This window comes from Solanum verrucosum, unplaced genomic scaffold (assembly GCF_900185275.1).
Source record: "Solanum verrucosum unplaced genomic scaffold, falcon-dt-bn FXZP01000252.1, whole genome shotgun sequence".
Lineage (NCBI taxonomy): Eukaryota > Viridiplantae > Streptophyta > Magnoliopsida > Solanales > Solanaceae > Solanum > Solanum verrucosum.
The window spans coordinates 5,825,061-5,836,289 of NW_026019988.1; the positions used below are offsets into that span (position 1 = coordinate 5,825,061).

The 11,229-nt window shown below is 29.1% G+C and overlaps 1 protein-coding gene across 1 annotated transcript; it reads right to left on the reverse strand.

Annotated features, from left to right (window-relative positions):
- Positions 1-8,506: 8,506 nt before the first annotated feature.
- On the reverse strand, positions 8,507-11,228 carry LOC125818668 (mediator of RNA polymerase II transcription subunit 15a-like). Its single transcript, XM_049498180.1, has 4 exons — positions 10,742-11,228; positions 10,438-10,508; positions 9,318-9,392; positions 8,507-8,721 (listed from the first exon to the last, which is right to left on the reverse strand). The coding sequence occupies exons 1-4, from the start codon at positions 11,226-11,228 to the stop codon at positions 8,515-8,517; spliced, it is 840 nt and encodes a 279-aa protein (XP_049354137.1). The 3' UTR covers positions 8,507-8,514.
- Between the last annotated feature and the right edge of the window lies 1 nt (position 11,229).

Here is an 11,229-nt window from a genome sequence, read left to right on the forward strand (position 1 = left end):
TCAATGTGGATCGTCATATATATATATCTCTTATTCATGCAAACCTATGAAGATGGTAAATGAAATTTTTTATTAGTTAGATGCAATAATGTATATATTTATTTCAATTTGATGAGGTATGTAATTAGTCTTATCTCACTAATATTAACTTATATTTGCTTTGTATTTTTCTTGTCATCTAACCAGATGTGTTTTACATCATTAAATTGTTTAGATGTCATATTAACATGTGAAGAGAACAACTACATTTTATATATCCACATATTTTCACATTTGTTAGGAGTTTTTTTTATAAAAAAAACTCGAAACATTTTAAAATAATATATTTTGAAGTTAGAAGATCTTGTTAACTAGATAATACATTTGTGACATATATAATACTTTAATTTAAATATAAATACCTACCCAAATATAAATATATATTTGCATTAATGAAAATATTTATCTCATAAAATTAACAATTAGATAAATAATAGAAATTAAACTAATACAAACTTCAACTGACGTTATTACAAGTCATATGAACTTTTTTTCGTCTAAAATACTGAAATATTAAGAAATAGAAAATAAGTAAAAAACAAAAGGGCAATGTTTATATAGTAATAACTATTTTGAAGCAAACTTCTTGAGAGTCTAAATCACATAAGTAATATTGATAAATAAAGTCATTCTTTTGTTTTGAGTATCAAAAACAAATCGTGACAATTCTCTAAATTTTGGAAAAGATATTCAGAAGCATATATCTACATAACAAGAGAAAATTGTTCACAAAAACAAATGAATTTAGACTACATCATCATGTTAACTTCATATATTGGAACATTACATACTAATGTATATATTAAGCAAAAAAAATAATTATTATATCATCAAAATTATTTTCCTCAAGTACTCGAGGTTATGTAATATACCTTCTTAGGATAGAACAACTTACTTCATCAGAATAGTGGTACCTCATATTCCGCTAAACTTCGAACTCACTCAACGACAATAAATCACACAAAAAAGTTTAAAATGCAAGAAGAAGAAGAAGAAGAAGAAGAAGAGTAGAAGATTAAAAAAATAATGGTTGGAAAATGAGAGGAAGCCCCTCTATTTATAGTAAACAAAGGGTAGTATGAACAAATATTTTTTTGTGTCTTATCTGAAAAGTCATTACCTTTTCGAGAAGTCACAACCCTTTGGAAAAGTCACAACTTATTGAAAAAGTTACAACTCTTTGGAAAAGTCACAACTCATCGAAAAATCACAACCCTTCGAAAAAAGTCACAACTTTTCGAAAAAGTCACAACTCATCAAAAAAGTCACAACCTAAGTTAGGGATATTATAGTAATTTAACATTCAAGTTAGGAGTTCATTTTTTTAAGGTAACTAGTTTTGACAAACGCACGTGAATATCAAACCACATATCACACTATTTTTAAAAATAACGTGAATGTTATTAAAATAAAAAAATAGTCACTCTTAAAATCTCTTAGTTTCAGCTCTTAAATATACTTTCTCCTCCCTTCTCTATAGTACATTACTTTGTTATTATTGTATTAGTAAACTTAGCCGCGCTACACACGGTGTAAAAAAGTTTTAATTTTTTTTAACTTTCAAATTCAAATATATTAGATAATAAATTTTAACACTTATATTTGTAATTTTAACTTGATTTATGAATTTATTTTATCAAAAAGTTAAAAAAAAATCCTTAAATTAGCACCGTCCAATATCTATACTTTTTTTTGGGTTGAATAGTAGCTATTATTTTATGTTAGTTATAATATAATAATTAAGAATTTATGACTTTATTATCCATTTGAATGAGTTCTCAAAATTAAATATGGTCACCTTTGATATTTTGTAAAAAATTTAAAGTGGGACTTTTAGTCTTTTAATTTTTTTTTAAAAAAATCAAAAGAATTTCTATAAAAAAATCATGATTAGTATCATTAAGAATTCAAAAATATATTATTAAATGTATAATTACAATAGGAAAAAGTGATAATTATAAGTATTAGACATGTCAAATTATTTTATCTCGTAAAAAAAACGTAGTTTAAAAATAGAGGAAATCCCTCCATTTATAGTTAAAATGTGTAGTATTAGTATGTGCATATTGTTCCTTATCATAAAAATATAGAAGATGTATTAAATAGGATGTTTAAAGAAGAAGAAGAAGAATAATGAATATTTTTTTTAAAAATGTAGTTTAAAAATTTGAGGAAGCCCCTCTTTTAATAGCCAACAAAGGGTAGTGTATAAAAAAACTACTTATTGTGCCTTATCAAAAAGATGTTAGAACCCTTCAAAAAGGTCACAACTCATCGGAAAATGTCACAACCCTTCGAAAAAGTCATAACTCTTCCAAAAAGTCGCAACCCTATAGAAAAGTCACAACCCTTCAAAAAGGTCACAACTCATCGAAAAAGTTATAACTCTTCGAAAATGTCATAACCCTTCAATGTGAAAAGGTTTTTGTCTTTAATATAATATAGTATAATACACATAAATAAATATAATACAATATAAAATATAGAAGATATACTACATTTGGTGTTTTAAGTTTGGTAGTATAGATAGATAAAAAAAGATAGATACAGATTGGTCTAATTTTAATTTGATATGGAATTTGTTTAAAAGTAAAGAAGACTTTTAATTCAAGGATCATATGTTAAATATATAAAAATATCTTTTCACTTTGTGGTCTTAAAGTGCACCCCACCCCAAGAAAAAAAAACATTCTATATTAAACTGAATAAAAGTAAAAGTACACTAAATAAATTGAAAACGAAATAGTACTTATTAAATGTAGTTTGGACTCTTCAAACAAGTTTTTGATCAAATATTTTTTCTCCAATAGTTTGAGACTTTTCAGATTCTAAACACCAAGTTGTAGTTTGTGCAACGGAAAATCATTGATCTTCTTGTCAAGTAGAAGTTTCTACAAAAGTATATTTTATGGCTATGAAAATGAGTAAATATATTAATTATCAAGATACTCTTTTTATTTGAAGTTGAGTTATTTCATTCTCCTTGTTGAATCAATTTTTGTTGATCTATCTAATTTACCCACAAAAAATATTGTAATTTTATGATTGAACAACTCTCACAATCTTCCTTGTTTTAAGAAGAAGAATAGAAAACTTACAAGATTTGTAGTTGAAAAGTGTGAGAAACCCCCTCTCTTTAAAGACATGAAAGGATAGTATGAAAAAGTTCTTATCGTGTCTTTTCACATGAGTCACAACCCTTCAGAAACACCACAACTTTTCGAAAATGTCATAACTCATCGAAAAAGTCACAATTCTATTAAAAAGTCACAACCTTTCGGAAGAGTCATTGCCCATCAATGTGAAAAGGTGTATGCTTTTAATATAATATAGCGTAAATAAATATAATATTAAATATATTACATATAGACTAAATTTAGTGTTTTAAGTTGGGAGTATTATAATAATTTAACATTCAAGTTAAGGTAGTATAGATATAGATTTATTAATTATTTAATTAGAGATAAAAGTGATAAATTTATCGTTGCTTGAGTTATTAAATAATTAAGTTTTTTTTTAATAGAATATCTAATTTTCTTGAGTAAATGTTATATACTGTCACTGAAAGGAAGACTAATATAACAATTAGCAGTAGTTAATTTTATTTGTTATATATATAACTAACCCAATAAAAAAGAATTCCATGCTTGTCTACTTCAGTTATATTTAATGCAGATAAAGAGGAAACTAAGCAGTTAACAAGATTAATATTTTGATCAGGTTCGTTGACAATTTTTATTAACAGGTCGACTACTTTGTTTTTTTCATAAAATTATGCTTAGTTTGGGAGTTAAAGAAACTCTCTACATTCATAAATTAAATTGTAATAAAATTAAGTGATTGTCGTGTATGTAATTCGTGCAATAACTGAGTTAGTAACATAAACAATGACTTGATATTTAAATTTGATGCAATTTTTCGAAAAGTAGAATAACAGTAAATTTTACATATATAACAAAGTTCGTAATTATTTTAGCAGAGAAAACTGCAATTCTATTTTCAAATTAATTGTCTCCAAGAATTTTTTTTTGATGGGGAACCTCGTTGTCAATCTTTATTAGCAGGTCAACTACTATATTTATCTCCATAAAATTATGCTTAAAAGCATGAACTCCCAAACATTAATGTCGAATTACTATCATATCCCCAATTAAAAATAGTCAATTTATTTAATTATGTTATATTAAAAGTTGATACCTTTTCACATTAATGGATTGTGACTTTTTCGATGAGTTGTGACTTTTCCAAAGGATTGTGACTTTTTTGACGGGTTGTGACATTTTCGATGAGTTGTGACTTTTCCAAAGGATTGTGATTTTTTCAAAGGGTTGTGACTTTACCATAGGGTTGTGCCTTATTCGATGAGTTGTGACTTTTTCAAAGGGTTATGTCTTTTCCAATGAGCAGATACTATTTTGAAAGGTTGTGACTTGTCTAATAAGACACAATCAGAACATATTCATACTACTATTTGTTAGCTATAAATAGAGGGGGTTCCTCTCACTGTTAAACTACAAAATTTTTAGGTTTTATACTCTTGTTCTTCTTAAAAAATCTCAATTGTTATTTGCAATAGTTTATTAAGTTCAGAACCCAACGAAATTTGAGGTACCACATAAGAAAGAGTTGGTGAACAAATTGTAGCAAATCATTCATCATTTCACACTCATATTTTCCTCTAACGATTTTCTTCACATACATACATCAATATTATTTATATCATTTTGAAAATTAATACTCTTTAATTAAAATACTAATTTACTACGAATAGTCACAATAATTTCTACCTTCATCTTTCTTCGATCATAATTCACAACCATTCACTCCTTATAAATTCTTGGGGATCTCTTTTCTATGACAATTCGTGATCATTTAAAAATTTTCATAAATGATTTATCCCCAATCCATTGATATGTTTCACCGAAGTTCTTAGTATTGGAATTTAGGTATTGACTTTCTATTAAAGAAGAAAAGAAGAGAACAAAGAAATATGCAATTAACTATTAACTTTGTTTCACACAGAAATCTTCTATATACTTTGAGCGGGAATTTTAAATTTATTTTTCTTATTTTATTTCTTGAATAATTTCTTTTGTGTTTTCATTCGAGAGAGAATTTAAATACACACATTGTTGATTATTTTTTTCTAATAAAATAAATAGATAAAGATGTAGGAGAGACAATAATAATAAACAAATACAAAAAAGGCACATGTTTGGGGTAAGATATTTCTTCTTTATATTTCCATTTCTTATTCTTTAAACATAAAATGAAGGAGTTTCTTCCTAATTTTGATAAAACATCAGGCATCAACGCAATCCATTGAATTAATAGTTTTGATGTTAAGTCTACTGTTTCAAAAATAGATTTTCACTTTTACTTATAATATGATAAAATAACCATGATAATAAATAATTTTTAACAGATATTTAAGTAAAAATGAAAGGAGAAAGTAAAGTGTTGGTGGCAAGAGATTTCAATCAAATGAAACACTAGGGTGAATATATCATGAACATATATTTTCGCCTTCCTTCTTCATTGGCTATTAATTGATCCACATATTTTTACTTTTTTATATTTACGTTGATCAATTTGATTTTTTTAAGTATGAATTACTTGTTATTTTGTGTTCATTTTGATCTAACAAAATGTTCTGTCATAAGATACACTCTTTTCTAGCTATATAAAAATGATAAGAAAATTGTGATTAATCATAAAATGATCTTAAATCAAATTAAAGATTCTATAAATAATACTTTAGATTTTATTCATCTTTTAATTTTTTAATTGAAAAAGTTTAATGTTTTATATTGCGATAGAACATCTATAAGATACTAGATACTCTCATAAGACAACATCTATATGATATGTATGCGGCAAAATAAAGGATAATTTTCTTTAGAACTAATTATTGACGTAATATATTTTTCTCTATAACATTCTACGTATAAAAGTATTGACATTCACTTTTTGTTTTTGTAAAATTACATCTATATCATAGTCTTACACAAATATTAATTGAATAATAATATCTTGTAAAAGATATATAACGTTTAAGGATAAAATATTAAAATATCTCTGACAATCGTTCTTCTTGTCATGCACAATTTCAAATATTAATATCTAAGAGAATAATTTTACTTAAATGGTGTCCATTATTTACTGTCATAACCTCAAGAGGAAAAATTATTGCTGACCATTTTTTAATCTTGATAATATTTTTCTGTTTTGTTGGTTAAGTTTGTTTACCAAATTGAGTAAAGTAAAAAACAATACTACTTAAGAATTTTACTTTTTCGCCATATTTAAATTTTTTGAATGCATTTTTAAATGTTTCAATGATATCTCGTAATTTTTATCTCAAAAAACAATTAACTCTATTAAAATCTATATTAATCATTTAAAAGCACTTGTTAATATTATTTCCGTTATAATTATTTACTAAAAAACTTTAATTTAGTAATATTGATTGATTTTATTTTACAACATCGTATACTATATGATATGATACACACATGCAATATATATATTCCATGATATATTGAGAGGTCAAACAGATTATTTTGAAACATTCATCATTGAATTGCCATCTGTTTTATCAACTACATTTAATAAAAACTAAAAGAAAATAAAGAATAAGGTGATAGTATATTTTCATTTATATATAGTTTATCTTTTAACTGATTTTATGTATCGAAGAACTTATACACTTGGCTAAACTGCATTGTGACTAAAATATATATAGAGGTTAAACAAAACAATCTTAGAATTGTGCAATTCAGCAACTAAATTTCATTATTGATATAAGATAAACTATTAACGTCTAAAAAACGTTGCCCAAAATCGAGTTTTCTAGCTCCCAAAAACATGAAAAGAACAATGAAATCGTGTCGGAATTTTTAAAACTATCTCAGGAATTTAATGCAAACACGACAACCCAAGCGTGAAGGTAAAGTAAAATCACCCTTTTCAAATGAGTCTCAATTTTCTCTAAATGGTTCCTCAACCATGCCTAACCTTTCATCAACATCGTTAGGTTTAATGCTAAAAAATTTTGCCAAAACGACGACTGAAAAATAAACTACAATTACTAGTATTATCACAAAAGAAAAATCAGCTTATAATTGTTCTTAACGAATTTTATATTTGAAAACGATTAAAATAGCGTATCATTATTTAAGGAAACATACTTTACGAATAAATTGAAAAAAAAAAAAAACTAAAACGAGAGACCACAAATTTTTTCAAGGAGAAACGTGACCTTTGTCTTTTCCTACAGAGAAAACGACTAACTACCTGCAAAAGCACACTATACTCTGCTTCAACAAATGAGAGTTTTCGATGGAACTGGTGAACCACGTGAGCTGGTTAGATGCGTGGGACAGAGGGCTTGTAGTACCTGCTAGCGTGGCCATGCAAGATTCAAACATTAGAAAAAATTAGAGATGGATATTTTAAATTTTAACCCAGGTTCCCACAAAATTTAATTAATTTATCAGAATAATTGCGGTGCTTTCTAAATAATCTAGGGAAGGATGTATAAGTTGATTCACGAGTACTTTAAATAATCCACATGGGTTCAAGAGTACTTTACATAACCCCTTTGTGCGCTCAACGCTCGTCAACTTTAGTACCCAAACTCAATCCATCAAAATTGCAACCCAATCTATCTATCAATACCAAAACTACCAAAACCATTCCATACATAACACAATCCATCATAACTACTATCTAATCAATCAAACACAGAAGTCTATCAAACTCAGAAGCAATATCTTGCCCACTGAAATCCAACATGGGCGGCTGACGTGCATATATATCTTGTGCCTGCGTAGAATATAACGTGCAACATATGATTAGTAACTTACGAGTAAATTGCGAGAGATTGTAAACTTTACACACAAAAAACCTTAGAACGAAACCAAGGAGATCAACAACAACATAGCCATGTAATTCAACAAGTGGGATCAGGGGAGGGTAGGATGTATGCAAACCTTATCGTAGACAGGTTGTTTCTAATAGACCCTCGGCTCAAAAGATATGTAACCAACGCAGGAAAGTAAGAAAGAAAAAGAGAGAACAAAGTAGCAATGTAAGAAACAAGTGTAGCAACAAATATTAATACACATAGGAGAGAAAAAAACTACGATCTACCTAAATCATACTACTAGAACTACGACAACACTAGACTCCCCACTAACCTTCTACTCAAATGTTTGACCTCCATACTTTCCTATTTAAACACATAAGATCTTAGAACAAAGTAGAAGTAACACGAGAGATCATTCATAGCTTAAGAGATTTATACTGGGAAAATTATAACAAGTCCCGAGTTATAAATCCCCCCCCAAAATAAAAAAATAAAAAAATGTAGATGCATGTTAATACAAGTGGAAAACAACTTCAACAAGGTGAAAAACAATTGAATTATCCAAACAAGTTCGGATTGCATACCTGACTTGTATGGATGGAAGGCTAAGGAAGTTTCCCGTGCAATGGAGAAGAAGTAGGGTTGTGTGGACTTTTGCCACTAAGAAAGAAAGTTATGTACTTCTCAAGCGAAAACAGTTTTTCCTTGTGAGAAAGTTGAATCTCACGCTTGTTAAGCCGCAAGAAAAGCACAATGCGTTCCAACGTCATCTTGAAAATCTTGAGTTTTTCAATTTTCTCATGTTGAGGATGCTGAGGAAGAGAGTCATGCTCAAAATCAGAACGAAATCAGTTTCTTGCCCAATGCAAATTTTTAATAGTCATGCTTTAAGTGCCCCTCCAGGCCAAGAAAAAAGGGAGGGGAACTTCAGAAAAAGGCATAAAGAAATGAATAACATAGTAAAAAAACTAAAAATGAACACTTGTTTTTCCTTCCACCAAAAAATAATAAAAAAAACTATCACTCTATGTTTCGACAAAATGTTCGCGTAAGTGCTTTTCACAACTCAGATATATCAAGCTCAATCCCAATCCCAATCCCAAAACACTAGGAAGGACTTGATCCCTTTCAGTGATGGAAAAGAGACTCTAACATCAAATTCATGTCTATATAACAATTAACAGTTACACAAAAAGGTTAAAATGAGACATCGTCGTCTAAGATGGCTCTCTCATCTAAGATGGTACAGACATATCCTAAAAAGACGTCCGAAGGCATCAATAGGTGGGACATTATGATGATTGAAGGTAGTAAAAAAGATGAGTTAGACTTAAGATATATCAATAATAATTATATCAAAGGACTCAAGTTCTCTTGGAATCAATGCAAATTTAGCTAAAAAACAAACCTGCTGCATTTCAGAAGCAGTTTTCCAGTATAGATCATTGAGCTCTGATAAATACATCTCCCTCATAGACTTGATCTGTGTTACAAAATTTCATGAAGTCAAATTCACAAATGTCAAGATTGCATCTCCCATGAGGATATGTGATAATTAGATCAATTGTACGATGCAGTAGAGAACAAACTAGACAATCTTCATGAAAGAACCTTCCAGATAAAAAGGTTAAAAGTGAAGTATAAGAGAAAGAGACTACTAGCATGTTTGGTCAAGCTTCTAAAATATGCTTAATTTGAAAAAATGCTTTTCAAGAAATTAGTGTTTTGGTGACGTCTGTATATGACTAATCAATTTTAAAAACATTTTTGAGCAGCAATTAGTGTTTGCCCAAGCTTTTAACAAGTGCTTCTAAAGTGTATTGTCTCAAAAGTACTTTTCAAAAAAGTACTTTTGGAGAAAAACTTTCCTTTTTAGCTTCTAAAAAACAACTTTTGTTACTCTACCAAAAGACTTATTTTCTCCCAAAAACTTGGCTGAACTTTTTTTAAAAAATAAGCACTTTTGGCCTTCCAAAGCGTGGCCAAGAGGCTATATAGTTGATTAACATGTGAATGATATAAAAAAAAAATTCTTCCTTTAGCTTCTTGGTTCACATTTCTGCTCACATCAAAGAGTACAAATTCCATAATGTGATCATAGACCACCATGAATTACAAGTTAATCAAACCGGATAATGAGGATTCATATAGTTGATTCCAACTAGCTTGAGATTGAGGCGTAGTCATTGTAATAGTATTCTTCAATTGAGAATATTATCTTCTTTTTTTTTTTTAATAATCGAGAAATCCGTCTGTGACCCGCCCTTTGGACCAACAATTGAGAATATTATCAGCCTCTATTAATTACAAGTTACCTGTTTAAAGTACCTAGGGGTTAGGGGTATGACGACCATGAATTACAGAAAATATTTCAGAACATTCAGCCATTTCTTATACTGTCATAACCAGCTAGGTTATCAAAATGCACATCACTAATCAACTGCCAAAAAATTCAATTTCCAGCTAGTCATCTCTAATTTCCTATGTTTTCAAAATCTTGAACAAATAAATACCATTGCGAACAATACCTTTTGGTAAACCTCTTCCTGCCAGTCAGCTCCGTTTGTGTTTCCCGTCTGAGCTGAAGAATCTAAAGGTGCTACAAATAACACAAAATTGAGGATAGAACAAATATTAAAGAACCTGATTACTTACACCATTAAAATTTCAGGCAAATTTTGGGAGAATGTTAGATATTTCAGGGTATATTAATACATTTTTCTGCAACAGTTTCTTTAGCTAATATTCAGCAAATTAGTTGTGGCAATTGTAATTACACCATTGTTTTCATTATTATATATAAATAGGGGTTGAAGGGTTAGCATAGCTCACTTGGTGAAATCTCTATACCTTCCACAGTAGAGGTGTAGGGTTCAAACTCCATCGGTAGTGTAGCTTGCTGATGCATTATATTTCCAGATGTGTTATGTGATGCAAGGCCAGCACTAACTTTTTCAGAATCCCCCGTCATTGGAGATGAAGCCAAGGGAGTTAAAGGAGATGGGACAACAAATGGTGAGCTTGCGGATTGGAGAGGCGTCCCAGATTTGGAAAGAGATGCCAACATATTTTGTTGGTCAATTTGCGGAGAAGGATGTTGGGTAACCTGAGGAGATAGTGCCTTAAGGAGTTGAGGTGAAGATATTCCTGACTTCATTTGTGGATGATGAGATCCAACACGCTGGCCAACTGACTGCTGTTGCATTAAGTGATGTTTCTGTAAAATTCCTGTTTTCATTTCCATTTGCTGCAGTTTCATTAACTGCTGTATTGGCAAAAGTAGCTGCTGGTTCTGCAACATTTGCTGGCTCTGCGACATT

Coding starts and splice junctions, on each gene's coding strand:
- LOC125818668 (XM_049498180.1), bottom strand. CDS start 11,228: ATGTCGCAGAGCCAGCAAATGTTGCAGAACCAGCAGCTACTTTTGCCA. Junction 10,509..10,741: donor AGGTATAGAGATTTCACCAA/GTGAGCTATGCT, acceptor TGTTATTTGTAG/CACCTTTAGATTCTTCAGCT. Junction 9,393..10,437: donor AGGAAGAGGTTTACCAAAAG/GTATTGTTCGCA, acceptor TTTGTAACACAG/ATCAAGTCTATGAGGGAGAT.